The sequence below is a fragment of the Rutilus rutilus genome (genome assembly GCF_951802725.1).
Source record: "Rutilus rutilus genome assembly, chromosome: 14".
Classification (NCBI taxonomy): domain Eukaryota; kingdom Metazoa; phylum Chordata; class Actinopteri; order Cypriniformes; family Leuciscidae; genus Rutilus; species Rutilus rutilus.
Window position 1 is genome coordinate 18,747,393 of NC_140219.1, and position 18,931 is coordinate 18,766,323.

At 37.7% G+C, this 18,931-nt stretch overlaps 1 protein-coding gene across 4 annotated transcripts in view; it reads left to right on the forward strand.

The window, feature by feature from the left end:
• fgf13a (fibroblast growth factor 13a) overlaps positions 1-18,931 on the forward strand; it is a 134,850-nt gene that overhangs the window by 58,998 nt on the left and 56,921 nt on the right. For 3 of the 4 annotated variants that reach the window (XM_084429666.1, XM_084429667.1, XM_084429665.1), the window contains exon 3: positions 4,317-4,484. The exons of the other annotated variant lie outside the window; for it this stretch is intronic. In XM_084429666.1, coding sequence (XP_084285792.1) covers positions 4,317-4,484 — 168 coding nt within the window. The remainder of the gene's footprint in view (positions 1-4,316; positions 4,485-18,931) is intronic. 4 annotated transcript variants of the gene reach the window in all.

Below are 18,931 nucleotides of genomic sequence, written 5' to 3' on the forward strand. Positions count from 1 at the left end.
ACTTTTTTTCTCGAAACACAACGACTTTATTCTCGAAATTTAATGAGTTTATTCTCAAGATTGTATTTCGAGTTTTTTTCTCGAAATTTAACGATTTTTTTCTCGAAACACAACGACTTTATTCTCGATATTTAATGAGTTTATTCTCAAGATTGTATTTCGACTTTTTTTCTCGAAATTTAACGAGTTTAATCTCGAATTATAATGACTTTAATCTCGATATTTAATGACTTTATTCTCAAGATTGTATTTCGACTTTTTTTCTCGAAATTTAACGAGTTTAATCTTGAATTATAATGACTTTAATCTCGAGATAGTTTTATTTTTTTATTATTGCTTGGCCCTAATCCTCTTCCGTACAGAAAAAGGAGGTTTACTGGTGTAAAGAAAAGCTCAATTTCACCTCAGCTCCTGGAGCTTCAGAATGACACAGCAATAAAAATTAAATCAATTTCCTCAAAGCTGTGGAAGAAGATCCCAAGAGACCAAAAGGAAGTCTTGACTCAGATACACATGATATTTAAAGTGCTGGTATTTTAAGCGCTCGCTCCCCCAGGGCTGCTGGAGCAGCTGATGGTGGTGTTCTTGTGTTATTTTCCATCAGACGGTTAACTGGCGTTTCATGCAGAATGAGAGTGATTGAAATTGCTTCTGACTTCCCCTCATTTGAATTGTACAAACTGAGACAGTCCACCTCTAAATCTGTCTTTCTGCTTAAACTTCATGACCTCAATCTGCTGCGAGCTCTCGGCCTAAATGTGCAAACTGCAGCAGGGCCATAATTCAGAGCTGTTGATTGCGTCAGTCCTGTCCTTGAAGCCTTTGTGCATTGAGGCCATTGTAAATTAAATGTTCTGATCTTTGACATGCAGTGTAACTGTAACCCATGTACACTTCTGGGCTATTATAGATTAAGCCATCTCCGATCATTTAGTTTTTGACTTTTATTGCCTCCCTTGATTAAGGGTCGTTTTGCATCCAACTTGTGACACATGATACCTTCGACTCTGGGGCTGAGGGGAAAGGTGATGTAAACAGAGGAAGGTTATGCACTCTGTGTCATTAAATCCTTTCTCCCATCAAGTTCCTCTCTGGAGTGTCAGCTATTGGCTTTCAGCACCATGGACAGGGACATTTATCAGCGCAGTGCTGAAGTGGTGGCAGAACCATGAGCTGTAGATCATGTCCCATCAGGCCACGGGCTGACAGCTCATTTTGAAGGCCCAGCTGATAGGGAGGGCGGAGCTACAGCAGGCTGCATATCCATCAGGCTTCCTGTGACCCATCCGTGCACTCTCCATCACGGTTAGGCACGTTGTGCAGCTCCAAGTCGTAAAGAACTCTTTTAAGCACGGTCCAGTCCTAAATATGCCCCTCATTTTAATTAAAGGTTTATGGGGCTGCAGTTAACATGGCCCTTAATAACCATTGATGGACTAAGACCTTCAAAATGCATTGGAGACAAAAGGAGACTGTGTTTTTTAGGGAATACCCCCACCCCCATTTCAGGTTGTGTAAATAAAAAGCACCTGTAGTTTCAAGACCTGGCATATATATATAAATTATTTAATAATAATTATGGACGTGCCCGAAGCTGAATAATATGTTTGGAAAGGAAATTATGCATTCTATGGAGCCTCCTTAAAGGGATGTGGTGATGGAAAAATATATTTCAGTTCTTCACGTTCTCTTGCAATTATACAGTTGGCTAATTATGTTGTATATCATTTGCAGGCATCAGGGAGCCGCTATTAATATGCAGAGTATTGAAATCGCTTTTGAATGCATGCTCGGTTTTTTTTTTTTTATATATATATATATATATATCACTTTCAAATTCGCAATCACGTGTACTTTGTGTATAGGGAGCGGCGGTACTGAACACACGTTTTACAGGACGAGATATTTGTCAATGATTCTCAGGATCTGTTGCGCACCAAATCCTCCGACATCGTCCTGTCAGTCATCTCTCCTTACTATCTTCACATGATAAGTGAATTCTGATGTACTGTAATGTAACCGACTACCACAGCAAGCCTAAACATGTCCCTTTAGAGGCTCCGTAGAATGCGTAATTAATTTTCAGTGCCTTTCCGAATTTGGATTTAGGCTTCGGGCACATCCCTAATTATAATTATTTCTGAGTAAATAATTTAATATTAGTCCTGTGAGAATGACTCATTAAAATATTTATAATGTATTGTTGATAATTCTGACTAATTGTTTTGCACTAATCCACAATGATATTTGTCTTTTGACAGTCCTTATGTAATATAGTGCTTATTAATGTCTCTTTTCAGTAATTTCGGTCACAGTATGACTGAACTAGAGTGGGAAACACATCCGCAAAGTCAACACATTCCTATGGCATATTAAAATTTTGTAAAAAATGCCACATAACTAACTTCCTTCACCAAAAGAAAATCAAGAGTTAGACTTCAGTCTCCAGTATAATACATATCATGGCTTAAAATAGAAGGTGGCTGTCAGAGCACCTGTTCATACCAAAGTAAATTGGACCCCAAGTGTTTTCTGTGTACTTAAACCTACCAGTGAAGACAGTACCTTGAGAAAATGACAGGTCTTCTCTTAACTACCATTCATGTTTTTGTCTTTAATAACATGTCTTAAAGTGAGAGAGAGAGAGAGAGAGAGAGAGAGAGAGAGAGAGAGAGAGAGAGAGAGAGAGAGAGAGAGAGAGAGAGAGAGAGAGAGAGAGAGAGAGAGAGAGAGGAAACAAAAAATTATTACCTCTGCTGGCAGTAGAAGTGTTTGGCCACAAATAATGACAATGGAAAAAGAGATGCTAGCCTGACCAGCAGCCTGAACTTTATTAGTACATTTCATCTCAGGGAAAAATAGACTCTGCAAGCACCAGGAAATGAAACCCTATATTAACCTCTCACAGTATGTGCCAGAACTAATAGAGTGAGTGAGCATTTGCCTGCACTTACGTTATGAGAGGTTCAGAGGTCAAGGTCAAATAATATCACAATTACACACCACTTTTTAAAATGACCATGTTTTTCCCCCAGAATGGTGTAGTCTACCAAATATCAGCAGGGGCTAACTGAAAAAAATACTACAAACCTTAAGGGTCTTATTTTTAGTAGCTTTTATGGACATAGTCAAAGCTTTACAGATGCCTACCTGCTCACGATTTACGTTACATTACACTACATTAGCTCATTATCAGTACCGGAACAATGACAGTTGTTCATAAGTGCATGTTGGATGTATACAAAGTCCCATATACAGTTTGAAGTGCTTCCTCTATGCATGTGTGATGCAGAAGATGCCTGTGGTTGAAGATGATGCATGCTTTCACTGGGTTGACTTTCTTTAGTACTGAAGGAATCACTTTAGAAATAGTCTCTTGATATGTATTGATCCAACACAAGTGTGTAAGTTTGCATGAGGGCTCTGTCTATACACACACTATTGACTCTGGTCATCACCCTCTGAAATATTGGATTTCAGTTGATGAGAGCCAGAAGAGCTCCAAATCCCCTTCCTGCTCTGACTTTACCACCTTATCCCAGATCCCAATGCTTAACTAACTGCTGTCATATTGTTTCAATCATTGTGATTTAGTGTGTTTTAGGGCTGGGTGATGTAACTGAAGTCATTTACTCAATATTTGTAACCGTTTTTTTTTAAAAGGGTGATTTTCTCCCTTTTTTAAAATAGTCTTCTTTAATATGCACCAATGCATAGTCATGCAGCAAAAAAATAAAAATAATAATAATTCTACCAAGACATTTTCATACACAAAAAATGTCACTCAGATCCTGTATTGAGAATGTTTGAGTGATTACACAATTGTATCATTGAATGGTTTATTTGAAATAGACCATTTGAACCGATTTACTAAAATGAGTTGAACATCCAAACTAAATCTCAGTCACCAATAAATAAATATTCTCAACACAAGGTGCGAAAAGGAATAATTGTGAAATTATTGTAATGACACATTTTTAGGAAAGGAAAACTCACATGAATTGATCATTTTATTCAGTTTGAAATCATTCGGAACTGTATCGTAAATATTTGGTATATCGCCCAGTCCTACTGTGTATTAAGCTTTTCTTTTCTATCTTCTTACCTTCTCTTCTCCTCTTTCTTCTGTATATCAAGTTATTATATGTGTTCTTCTAATCTTGTTACTGTTGTTGCTTATTATAACCTTGTTGTTGTCATTTATACTTTGTCTCTTTTCTTTGCGTAGTTCTCTCATTGTGTTGAATTTGTTCTGTTGCTTTGAGCGCTCTCTCCCTTTCTAACCCTGCGTTCATTTTGTTATGGCCCGACCGCAGTCCAGGATGACGCTGCCCCAGGTACCCAGGAGTACATTATGTTGCGGCAGGATTCCATCCATTCTGCGGATATAAGGGGTAAAGGCTCCCCTTTTCGTGCTAAGTGTCACGAAATCTTCTGCTGCCCACTGAAGCAAGTCACCCTCAAAGACAGCTCAGATCCCGAAGGTTTGTGTGAAACACATCCATGTTTTTCTTTACTTTGCTGATGCTTTTGTATCTTTTACATAAGTTTAAGTTTCATTTGAACTTACTTTAGTTTCTTGCCTTTTCCTAAAAGCATCTGGCTTGTGTGTCTTGTAGAAACTGCTTGAAGCCTGTGATGTTGAATGCCCTAAGGACACACACTCCTTCTTTTCTGTTTGTGTGTATGTGTGTATCTCTGTGCTGAATACAGACTTGTGATCAAGATCCTTCAGATCTGTATTCACCAATGATTACCAGATCACTGATGATGTCACTCTACCTGATTTGAGGCTTCACACTTCTATTTTAAAACCAGGGCTCTACACTCAATGTATTTTATTTTTTTAGGTGCGTTCAACGTTTTGTTGACTAATGTTTATGTGCCACTGTCCTGTAAGGTTTACTATAGAAATATAGATAATATAAATAAATTATAAGCTTATATTTGTTATATTATAATTCCGAGTGTCACTTACAGTGGTGCGACCAATTAACATTCTATAATATCACTAGTTTTTGAATGACATGCTTGCAGTGTAGAGCCCTGCAAATAAATAACATCCACTCGATAAAGCCCCTTTATCACTAACCCTTCAGTATGAGTGAGTGAATGATGATGATGATGATGATGATTCACACCACACCCTTCCCACAAGCCCCTCCCCTTTTTGAATACAGCTTGTCTCTTTCTCCCTTTTCCCTCTATATCTCTCTTTCTTTTCTTCTCTTTAGCCCTGCACCCATTTTCAGACATCCCCCTCCCCCCACATCAGGTCCACACATCTTTCTACATTAGATGAATATCTGTTTAACTGCTGCCAATCTGTTTTTCAAATGATAGTGTTTCTGCTTTCAAAAGGAACTAGACTCTCTCTCTTTATCTCTCTTTCCTATGTATCTCGCTCTTTCTGTCAGGTGTTTTCAGATGCATGAGGGTTGCTGATGTCTGCTAATGATCATGGGTACACGGGTCCGATGTGCTGGGTTGTCATGAGGTCCTCCTGCATGTGTCTGAATGCTGTATTGCCTTTATGTTGGGAGTGTTTTGGAAATCTTGTAGAGTTATAAGATTGTCCAAACATGTTGTAAATGTGATTGTAAAAGTGTTTTTCTTTTCAGACTCTCAGATCACTGGGTAAGCCATCAGCAGTCACCTCAAGCCTAAATAAATAAAACTTAACACACAAATGCGCTCATCTCCACTGCCGTGCTGGATGACATATGAATTGTTCACACATCACTAGAACGCAGCTCTAGATTGATGGATAAGTTAGTTGTCATAGATACAGTGCCGTTGCTGCTGACAAACATGTGCCTAATCAATTATTCAGTAATGGTTTATATTCACGGTCATTACTACCTTATTTCTGTGTGGTATAGAGTTGTAGAGAGTCTCTGAGGAGCAAGAGTTGAGCATGGGGAATCTTTTTGTGTCTGTTTGTGGTAAATTTTTATCTGTCTGGATCATGCTGCAAACAAAAGGACACGAGTGAAAAAAGTGAAGGAGGGGAAGGCTTATAAAGAGACAGACTGGAGTACTGCAGATATATTATTCAGTCTGATTGAAGCTCTGCTTGGACGTGACTGAATTTGCAAAAAAAGTCATGAGTATCTTATGAAATGTGTTCATAAGCACCGTGCCATGGAAGGTTAAGGGATAGTTCACCTTGAAATAAAAATTATGACGCAAAAGGAGATGTTTGGCAGAAAGTTCACACTGCTTTTTTCCATACAATGAACGTGAAGGTGGACAGATATTGTCAACCATCTAACAATGGTGTCACCAAAAGCACCATAGGAGTACTAAAAGTCGTCCATATGACAAATTCTTCTACCATCTTTTAAATCTCTCATCATAACTTAAAATCTGGTCCGTTTCATACAGAAAGCTATCATGGGGCTTCAGATGATGTGTAATATTGTGCACATGTAATATAAACTACTACACACCTTTTCAATGTGTGTTTCACTGTATGGAAAAGAGCAGCATGACATTCCTGCTAAACCTTTTGTGTTCCATGTAACAAAGAAAGTTTAGAATAACATAAGTGAGTAAATGATCAAAGATTTTTCATTTTGGGTGAACTATCCCTTTAAAAGAGGAAGGACATCTGAGCCATTGTGTAGGAGGAAGACATGCTGTTCTGGGATCAGTTTGTGTTACAGAGACTACTCTGTTATAGAGTATGGGGGGCACTGGGTGCAGTCCACTTTACCTGATCAGAATCAGGATAACCCCCCCCCCCCCCCCCCACACACACACACACACACACACACACACACACACACACACACACACACACACACACACACACATTAGATGGAGATTTAGATCAGCAGTGGTGTCTATAATGAAAACCCCTGTCACTCCACAAGTACACCAGACTCTGTCGCTCTCTCTCTCTCTCTCTCTCTCTCTCTCTCTCTCTCTCTCTCTCTCTCTCTCTCTCTCTCTTCGACTTCTCCTCTCTCTCCTGTACTGTTACACTGCTTGTCTCAACATCCATTATCTCCTTTGCGCTCTCTCGGCATCTTCAAATTCATCCCCCAATCAATATCTGCTTGAATTCTGTCTGTTCTCTATCCTAACCTCTTTCTTTGTCCCCATTTCTTTTTTCTGTCTTATTCTTACTGTGAAATGTGTCCCTAAGGCCTGTTTCATATCATAATTAATCAATAACCGAGAACAAGTTGTTCTCAGTATTTATCCTCGAAAGCACATACTCAAACCTCTGTGCACACTAACATTTGTTATTTACAGGCCAAACTTTCATAACCTGTAAGTTTAATATGTCCTTGTCTTCTTCGGAAACTGTATATCACATAGTGATGTTTGTGTGTGTGTATATATATATTTTTTTTCATTGAAGTCCCAACTACTGTTACCATGATGTAAAATAACTTGCACTATCATCATTTAAAAGTTTGGTGTCAGAGAGATTTTTAATGTGTTTGAAAGTCTATCTGAGGCTGCCTTTATTTGATAAAAAAAAAAAATTTAATCTAATTTAATATTATCAATGTTGAAAACAGTATAATAATTTTGTGGAAACTGTGATACATTTTTCAGGATCCTTTAAAGAAAGTTCAAAAGAACAGCATTTATTTGAAATACAATTTTTTTTATTACTTTATAAATGTCACTTCGTATCAATTGAACGTGTCCTTAGTGCATAAAAGCAAAGTATTAATGACGCCAAACTTACTTGCATCCCATTTTTTTCTTTTTTGAATGATTATTTTTTATGTATTATGTTAACACATTCTGTATTATTAATAATAATAATATAACTTTTGGATAATCCAATGAATTATTTACAAAATAAAGTTTTAAAGAAATTAAAGACATTTCCCTTGTCCCTAGATTCCCTAGATTTACTGAATTTTTATTTTGAACTTGAGTGCAAACCAGATTTATATAAAAAAATAACAATTCAATGATAGCTCCACATTATTTTACACATTGAGTGACTTTAAAAAGCACAAATAACAATCTAAAATGCAACTCTGATTTGTTCATTAAAATCTGCTTTGCATTAAAGGTATAGCGGAGGATTTTCCCGAATTTTAGAAAAGAACCGCCCTCTCCACTTTTTGAAAAAATGCACATGCGCAGCACTCTGCCTGCTCCCGAGAGGGAACGCCTATTAAACGTGTGCACGAGAGAGCATGCACGAGCTAATCATAGCTTACATTAACTTTAGCAGTGATTTTAAATGGATTTCTCCAAATAGCATGCCAAACTTTACCTGTCAAGTAGAAACTTCGCGACTGAGGCATCAGTGGGAAGCCCAACCTGTGTTTTGAGCGCACGCCATCGTGTGAATCGTGTGCACGAGCACGTACGCCGGCCTTACATAAACATATCACCAGAATGATTGACACTTAGGAGGACCAATAGTCTTGATGATCCACCCGGAAAAAGAAAATCCTCCGCTATACCTTTAACTATTCTGCAGAATAACCTATTGCAAGACCTCTACAGGGTGACGCATTTCTAACATGACACTGCATGTGTGTGTAGCACCCAGCCCTACAAGAGACCATTAGCCAGTCTAGCAAGTGATGTCCTTTGTTGTGATGCCAGCTACAGTATATTGTATTCATCAAACACATAACATTATTGCAGTTAAATCACGGCTACGTCCATAACCCTACTTAGTAGAATGTGAAAATATGGCTGGCTTGCTCATTTCACAAACTGTGTGTAGCAATTTAAATGCTTGCCACCTTCACCCCCACCTGTGTAAACGGCATGAGTAGGACTGATGAGCTCTGAAATTACATTTCGGCTGACCCCCGCTTCTCATGTCAGCTGCTCCTTTCAAACTGCGTTATTCAACACTGTTATCGCTAACAGCACAAAGTCTAGATGGACTCTTTGTTTGTTTGTTTCCTCATTTAGTTGCATCACGCTCACGGGATCAGGCTGGAGCTATTTATGCAAATGTTTGCACAAACAGAGAAAGCATGAATAAGTCATGGTTATAATAATGGATGTGAGCAGGGGGGATTTAGATGGGTGGAGCAGAGTGAAGGACCTTCTGCACTGCACTGTAATTTTTTGCGTTTTATATTTATTGCAGGGGCTTTTGTGCTCACAGTCACATTCAGGGGCGTAGCGATCATTTCAGAAGTGAGGGGGGCAGAAATGTCAGGTGTAATACCAGTTTTTTATATGACCTTTGTCTAATTGAAAACTTTTTAAAATCTCATCTCTTTTAATTCTGTTAGAAATCAAATACACTGCTGAACAATAACCACTAATATCTATCATATGTTTTCCCCTATATTTTATGTTTTTTGTACTACAAACACTAGTGTATTAAGTCCTCGTGGATATTATACAATGTAAAAAAAATGATCACAGAATAAGGGAGAAAATATACAGTATCAATAGTTTGGTATTAATGTTTTTGCAATAAGTCTCTTCTGCTCACCGAGGCTGCATTTATTTAAAGGGGTGGTTGATTATGATTTCACTTTTCTAACTTTAGTTAGTGTGTAATTTGAGCATAAACAACATCTGCAAAGTTACAACGCTCAAAGTTCAAGGCAAAGGGAGATATTTGCTTTTAAAGAAATTGCTTTTTAAGGACTACAACAAATGGCTGGTTGGGACTACACGACATTCCTCCCTGGCTAGTGACATCACCAACCCTAAAATTTACATAAACCCTGCCCCCGGGAACGCGATTTATAGATTGTCATGACAGAATATGCTTATCAATGACTAGAAGATAGTTAACTCCACATCAGCAATATAAATTAATCAACTAACCATTCAGAAATGTCCTGTTGCATTCTACATGTTGTCACTTCTTCTTGAGTCTCTCCATCTTTCTGACTAAAAGTTGTTGGCTAAATGTGTGTGTGAGGTAAAAGTAGGCTACACAAGCTGTTGAAGCTCTGCCCTCTGTGCGGGGAGCAGCAGCTCATTTGCATTTAAAGGGACAGACACAAAAACGGTGCGTTTTTGCTCACCCTCAAAAGTGACAATTTTAACATGCTATATAAAAATATCTGTGGGGTATTTTGAGCTAAAACTTCACATACACACTCTGGGGACATCAATTACTTATTTTACATCTTGTGAAAAGGACATTATATCACCCCTTTAATCAAAAATGTAGTAAAATCAGTTATATTGTGAAATAGTATTACAATTTAAAATAGCTGTTTTCTGTGTGAATATATTGTAAAATGTAATTTTTTCCTGTGATCAAAGCTGAATTTTCAGCATCATTACTCCAGTTTTCAGTGTCACATGACCCTTCAGAAATCATTCTAATATGCTGATTTGCTGTTCTAGAAACATTTTTGATGATTATAAATGTTGTGCTGCTTCAAATTTAATTTGTGGAAACCATGATACCATTCAAACATTTGTGGTAAGATAGAAAAGAGAGAGAAATTAATACTTTTTTCATCAAGGATATATTAAATTGATCAAAAGTGACAGTGAAGACATTTATAATGTTGTAAAAAAATTCAATTTAATAAATGCAATAAATAAATGTAATTCAATTCATGCTGTTCATTGAACTTTCTATTCATCAAAGAATCCTGAAAAATAAAATGCATCATGGTTATTACTTCTACGAATCCGTTTTGTACTGTCTGTGAGAGAGCGCCCTCCGGCTTCGAGTATGAATGAAACATACATTACACGAGAGTGAACTGTTAGTAAATCTGGCCCTTAATATCAAACGGTCTGTTAAATGTCAAAGATTTTTAGTTTATCTTACTTCTTTTTCTTTTATATATGCATGGTAATAATCAAGATCCTGTCCTAGTCCTGAATCACAACTCTCTTTAAAGCGTTCCTGAAGGATTAAACCACCAGCTTCCCCTATACTGATTTCAGTGTGACTGCTTTAACACATCTGCAGCTGTTCTCTTTTACACTTCTCCACACAGCCTCACAGACCTCCTGTTGCTCTCCTTGACTGAAGGCAAGTGTAAACCTGCCAACCCAATTCTCACCTGCTGTCACTTTAGTTTATTCAGTTTAATCTTGTAACGTGGCAGATTTTTACTTAAAACTCTAAGTAGAGCAATGGGTTCAGTCACTGCCAATGACTCAGTCTGTATTTGTATGTACTTTAACTAAAGTTTAAACAGCATTTAAAATTGTAAGCTATTTGCGCTATGCTGGTATATACGAATCACACAATGACAGCTTACAGCACATAGCCTACATATAGTTGAGAATACATGTTTCTTTAGGATCCGGTGTGTTTAAGGAGTTTTTACATAAGACTTGTTTGTGAACATAAGAGAACTGAATGCTGTGGTCTTGAGATGTGATGGACTATTTTTAACTCCACACTCTTGCTTATAAACGCATGTGGATCTAGATTTATCGTCTTCTTTTTTTGTGATATTTTTATCAGCTGTGATTTAATTTATGGAGAACTAGGAGTGCAACAAAATGATTGGAATCAACAACTTAAACTTATACAGAAATAAAATAAAAAAAATACTTTTCAAATTGACCAATAAATGGTTTGTAGTTAAATGTAACAATAATAAATTGATAAACATTTAACTTGCATTTGTATAAAGAATTTTCCATTGTGCTTTATAAAATTGGACAATTCAAATGTAATTCAAATCTCAATAATTATATAAACAATTCAATTATATTCAATTATAATTTTTTTGTTTTGTTTTTTTCCAAAGCAATTTGCATTGCACTGAAGGTATGCATCAGTTTTATCAGTTCATATGGAATGGGAATTGAAGCCATGAATGTGGCATTGCCAGTGCCATGCTTTACAGGAATAATTATTTTTATTTTTATTTAAGTAATAAATTGATAATAGATTCCTTCATTTTATTTTTGAGTTGCACTTCTGGTCCTTCATTAATTAAGGCTCTTCTGCAAAAATATTACATCTAAAAACATGAGAAAAAAAATTAGATAACCTAGTCGACATTACTAAACAGATTGCTGAATGAATAGTCAACTAGTCAAATATTGTAACCCATTTAATGTCTCACTGAACCCAGATTAGGCTCTCGTGCCTTGAGGTAAAAATGTAATGTGAGTGTTTGATAAAGAACAGCAAAATATGTGAATGGGAGGAAGAGAGCTGGAGGGGATTGGCTCACTGCAAGCTTTCACTCCTGCCTAACTCCCCCTCTTTTCCTCACACAAAACGCACACGCTTGGTCTTTTCCTCTCGCCCACACTAGTGTGTTCCAGATGCCTGTTTAGACGGGTAATCATGAGTCATCTCCCCACACGCTCTCACCTATTCTCCTCTTTCATCAACCTGTTTCACACCTCTTCAATCCCTCGCCCTCCTGGAGAGTTGAACTGAGAGGTGTACAGTGGGTAACTTCTCTCCTCCGCTCCCTCGCTGAACAGATCCACAAAAACTAAAGCTAGGGGATGTTGTAGCAGTGCTTTATCCAGTAATGGAAATATTCCATCCAGCCAGAGTGGAAATCAATATGTGAACACTCTACATCTCCATTTAAAGTCATTTGTGCTCTTGCCTAAGCCGTGCCACTTCACAGACTGGTGATGCCCCCATTTTTGCTGAAATGTTTACTTTGGAAACGGTTTGAGAGTTTTGTTCTCTATTGCAATAGTACAAATGTCAAGAGTGGTGATAGTTGAACCCCAAGCCCTCATTCTGTGATATGGTCCTGTCCTGTGGGCCAATGGGACACAGTGGAATAGCACAATTACATAAGACTTCGGAGCGTCTTCTCCCCAAGAGCTTCTGGCAGGCTAATGCCTTGTCGGCACTGATTTACAGAGACATCCAATTTGGAGCATTGTCTTTGCTGCCAGGCCTGGTGAAGGATCTGAGAGTGTTGTGCTGGACGGAAAAGGCAGGATTAATGTCTGCCAGCACAACTCTCTCACCCATCAGCAAACCAACATATATATGTAGATGTTCTGTCATTTATAGGAATCTTTATCGGCCTACCTGAAACAGTCTTTTTTTTCTGCAATGTGATACTGTAGATCAGTCACATGAACTTACTTGAGGGATAATCCCACTGGAGTAACCTTGGGGTAAGTGCCTTGCTCAAAGGCACAGTGGGGAATTCTCTAAGCTCACTCCTTGTAGAGACTCAACCTCTTCATACCACACCACTAAAGAATGATCAAATGCAGTCTCCGATTTGGATGATACAGATAAGCCAATAATTATTTTCACATGGTGATAACCATTACATGATTTATGTAACATTAATTTAAAAAATAAGACTACAAACAAAAATCAATGGACTTGTGAATTTAGGCATCACAACATGATAATGAACAGTATGAAAAAATGGATATTAATTCTGAGATTTGCTAAAGGTTACATTTAACAGTGTTCTTAAATTATTAGTGTTTTTAAAGATACATTTTAAGTGAGCATTAGATGAAGGCAAATTAAATATAAATGTAAAAATAGGGGAAATGAGCATGAACAGTGACCAACATTATTAAAATTTACCGCTAATGGTTATGATACCAATATAATGTTTTGGGTTGGTAAGATTTAGTTAGTCTCTTTTGCTCCCCATGGCTGAATTTATTTGAACAAAAATACAGTAATATTGTAAAATTATATTACAGTTTAAAATACATTTTCCTGAGATGGCAAAGCTGAATTTGGGAAGTCTGACAAGTGATATGTCTAATGATAAACAGCCAGATCTACAGTATGTGGGTTAAACACTGAAGCTAATTAAGTTTTTGAATAAGGATGGTAGATTTACTAGATCCTAGACACATGCAATAAATTGTTTTTGCAGTCATCAGCAGTCTGCACCTGAACATAGCGCCATTCCCTCTCTGTGCGGTTGTGTATGCACTGCTGTAGGTTTAAGCAATAGGCTCAATGTGCCAGTGATGTCTTTACAGCGAGGATGAGATTCGGTTTATTCAACCACTCTAGGCGAGAAGCTATTTATAGCTAATCCTAATGTGACAGGGAAGAGGGGCTAAAACACTGTTCTGGGACACACATTCAGGGTAGATGCAGGGAAAACAGGATGAAAAGAGACCATTGCAAAGCATGTCTAGTACATGTGTGTTAGAAGGATGCTGACTTACTATCCAGAACCATGTTGTCTCCGTTGGGCATCGTGACTTGTTTACTTTGAAGTGCAGTCGATGTTATGTGCTACCTTAAATATTTATTGTTCTGGGTCTTTTTTGTTGGGTTTTGACAGACATCTTGTTCATCATATGTGATGAATTAAGGATGAATTACTTAACATTTGGACTTTGGGAAAGGGTACATACATATCACAATATCGAAGCGCTAAAATGAGTGATTGTGTTCGTCATTGCCGTCTGAGTTATTCACAGCTGGTAGACATATGCATAACTATAAAACAACAAAGCGTTCCACCCATAGGGCCCTATTTTAACGATCTGAAACGCAAGTGTCAAAGCGCAAAGCGCAAGTAACTTTGTGGGCGGGTCTCGGCGCTGTTGCTATTTTCCCGGCGGGATAAATGACTCTTGCGCCGGGCGCAAATCTAAAAGGGGTTGGTCTGAAGTAGCTTCATTATTCATAGGTGTGGTTTGGGCGTAACGTGAAATAAACCAATCAGAGCATCATCTCACATTCCCTTTAAGAGCAGACGCACTTTTTCCTTGGCGTATTGCTATTATAACGGCGGATTTGCCAGGCGCGCGTCAAGAGCGGTTCACAGCCGAGGAGAGCAACGCTCTCGTCACGGCCGTAAAAGAGAGAGAATGACATTGGGGATGGGAGAAACACACCCAAATTAGCTTCGGCTAAACAGGCATATAATAATGTGGGTAAATGTGTAAGCTAGATGTATGCTTTTATAATAAATTATTATATTTATAATAAATTATCTATCTATCTATCTATCTATCTATCTATCTATCTATCTATCTATCTATCTATCTATCGTTTGTAATAATATGATTTGCAAAAATGAAAACTGCTGCTTCTGTGTAGATTAGAGAATCACAGTGTGAGTCGGTGTACAAAGTCAATTGCGCTGGGTGCAAGATAGGGCCCTTAATTTTAAATTAATGTTACTTTTATTTTTTTATTTACCTGTACTTTTACAGTGCTATTATCATTCCTCCCTCATTTTCACAGATATTTTGGAGCACCTAAACCCACCCCTACCCTAAACCTTCACACTTCTCAACAATATAAAACACGTAACAGCCAAAAAAATGTAGTCACAGGTATTTATTGCCAACAAAAAAAAAACTATGAAAGTATTACAAACAACTCGCGTTGCATTCCAAGTCTTCTGAAGCGATACAAAATCTTTATATGTAGAACAGAGTGTAACTTACTGTAAGTTTTTCATTTGTTGAAAATGATCCTGCTCTATGAACACACGCAGCCATATCTCATTCAAAACATACACTCAAACATTAGCATGACGCAATCGGTCATGAGACATACAATGCCATTTCACAAAGCTCAAAGCTGTCGTGAATGGGTGCACAGTATCTGAGCTTGACAGTGAATGGAGACTGTGATTGTTGTTGGGTCTGTTTCTCACACAAATCAATTGTTTGGCCTTGGAACTCGTGGAATATTTGTACTTTTTATATAAATTGTGACTAGTCGTATCTGCCTGTTATATCCTGTGTTTTATGTTATATAATACACAAATGGGTAGGTTTAGGGGTAGGGTTACGTGCTCAAACATGTCTAAATAGTGTCAACTAAAAACAATTTGTAAAAAAATGTAAATCAAATTATGCTGGCTGATTAAATTGAAAATCACACCCCAACATATATGTCAAAATGTAGCCCAATATATAATTTCATCATGATGATAAAGTTCCCAAGGCCATCCCGTCTGTGTATTGATGCCAAAGGTCTCTCATTAAAAGCAATGTTCCCTACATGTCAAAATGGTACCCTGTGCATTAAAATTTGATGCCGAGGGGTCCTGACCAAGCGTCAATATGTGACAATTTGGGAGTGAGAATGTATTGACTTGTTCTATTTTTATGGTGCACACAGATTACAGACGAAGTGAATGGGGACAGCAAAGTAAAGCACATAGAGCTGCTCGGAAGTTACCTGCATGCTCAAGTTCTCGTGTCATTTTCAATGAGATGCGCAAGTAGAACCTATAAAACAGATTTTTTAACAGTAACTGTATATGTCTATAAACCATAGTTTCTAAACATAGATACACATATGAAGAAGATAAAACAGTTTGGTTGAACAGTCTGGGGTGGCACAGTGTTTCAATCTTGATTTATAAACAATGTGTTAGTTGCACTTGCAGTCACCTGAATCAGAATGCAGGACATGGGAGCCTGGAAAGAAGTTATCACAGAACCAAATCAGATTTGTGGGTAAAAGATTGAGGAAGTAGAATAAATGAACACTGCTCGGACGCACAAGCCGAACCAGAGCATTAGAGAGAGTAGCCCACATGCCTAATAGGAGACCTGTGAGCGATGAAAACGCTGCAACGCGGACACGAGGCTGAGTCGGCAAAACTTAAAGGCAGGGTAGGTAGGATTTTATAAAAACAAAAAATGCAAATTTGTTTAAACTTTCTATATAAAACAATACATAATTAAAATGTAAGTACTCTGAAAAAAAGAGTATAAAAATCAAGTGACTCTAGACCCTTTAATCTGCATTAAACACAGCTCATTATTTCCATTCGGGACGAAACAAAGGATTGGCTTAGGCGACTGTCACTCTCTCGCAACCATGGCAACCACCCTTTTGCCACGGGATCTGCCCACTTGCGCGCGCACGTTTGATTTGAGGAATTCAAGAGGCATGGAACCTGGGAATAGCAAAACAATGTCAGAGAAAGAGCAATCAAAATTCACATTACCGGCATGCAGTTAGTGAAGGCAAACAAGGCAAAAAAAGAAGACAGTACAAGAAAAGGTAATGAACAAAAAAGTCTTTGGATAAACAAAGAAATAAAACGCCTGTCAATATCGTCGTGGATTTCCAGCGACCACCCCGTCCTCGACCTCTACTTCCTCGGACCCTAGTTGCACGCCACGGCCTCTTGCACGACCTCCTGCTTCGCCCTAAAATTATTTTTATTTTACAAAAGGGCATTTTACAAACCTACGTTTTGCGCATGTGCTCCTGCACGCACTTTTCCAGTCACAACACAGCAATCAAAGGAGGACGCGCTGAAAACTGTAATGCTGTTCTCTTTCTTCATAACTCGTACTGAGAAGGTTTGAGTTGCAAAGGAATTTGTGACTGTTTCACCTGTTCAACCACATCAAAGTTTCGTAAGTAGTAAGTCCGTGCTTTTTCTCTTTTTGTTCTTATGTGCTGAAGGGCCGCTGTGCCTTGGTGAAACGGTGTTTGTACGTGAAGAGCTCTTTTCCAAAACGCCATAAACCTAAAAAGCTGTCTCAAAGATCCAGCAAAAGTAATGATTATGAATATGTAAAATATTGCAATAAGACATTTTAATTGTTTATTAATTTCTGTGTCGGCTGCAAAGATGAAGTTGACGATAGACTCGCGATCTTCGCAGTAGGCTAGTGAACGCACCAGAGAAATGCACATTTATTAGGCTACATAGTTTTATTTTGTTTTGGATGGTTTTGTTTAGAACCAGCTTTCTGTAAATATATTTCACATTTTTTAGGCCTGTGAGGCGAGGGATGATATAATCTCCAGTTCAAGCACCTTATGTTGTGATTGATAACCTATATTTATTTTTATGTATGTAATCCAGAAAATTGGTTAATGAAAAAAATATTAAAATTAAGATACAATTAATACAAAACGAAATTCGTTTTAAAGAAAGGCTTTGTGCTTTCTGTTTTGAGGTGTCTGTGAAAGTTTGAAAGTCTAAGTGCCGCTTTTCAGAGCGCTCGCGTCCATAATGGAGAACTGTCACGTAATATTGTTTTTTCCTCATAAATGCAAACACGAAAAATAAAAGACAAAAGACGTTTTTAAAAAGACAAACCATACATTTTTGAAAAAAAAAATTATGGATTTATAGCGTTTTGGGGAAAATGGATGGATTTATACCATTTTGAAAATGTTTTTTTTTTACTTTGAATTGATCATCAACAATATTGTCGTTTGATTTAATAATCACTGTTGCAAGAAGTGCCTAGTTAAGTTTTTTTTTTTTTTTGTAAGTGGAAAAAGTAGGGGCTGCAAAAGATTCTGTTTAGTTAGCTCCTTTTTTGTTTTTTTCAATAGCCTACAATAATATAGGTCAAATGCAGCAAGTCAAAAGACCAACTGGACCTTCTTTGCCAGTTTGCACACATTTCTTTGAAGGGTGGCAAAAATATCGCCTGAATATCGATATCTAGATATTGGAAAAAAATATCGAGATATTCATTTTTGTCAATATCTCCCACCCCTACATGCAGAACACCATATATGTTATGAATCTTACACGAAATTCATCTTCATCACAATGTAACTGATGGTAATGTAAAAAAGTGTATCAATGCAACCTGTTTTTAGCTTATATAACTAGCTCGTTAGCGAATCAAAAAATATATATTTTAAATTTAAACTTTACCAATATCAATATGTTAGGTTGATAGTGAGTACTAAAATACATCTTATTTGTTTATATTCATAAGCAATTAGCATTAGATTTTTTTATTACATGTGATTCTGACATGATGTCACTACATGCACAACCCGGTCTCACCCCAAAATGTCATGTACTGACGGGTCTTGACCATACGGCAACATACGACGAAAAGGGTACCCCTAAAACGTCCATATGAGACGAAGACATAAGCGCACCAGCAGCGCTTCCTAACCCGAATCGTCACATATGGACGTTTTAGGGGTACCCTTTTCGTCGTATGTTGCCGTATGGTCAAGACCCGTCAGTACGTGATGTTTTGGGGTGAGACTGTGTTACCATGCACTGTGCTCCTTCCTCTCCGCTCGTCTTATAATGCGTGTTCAGCTCAGCGGTCGGAGTCGCGC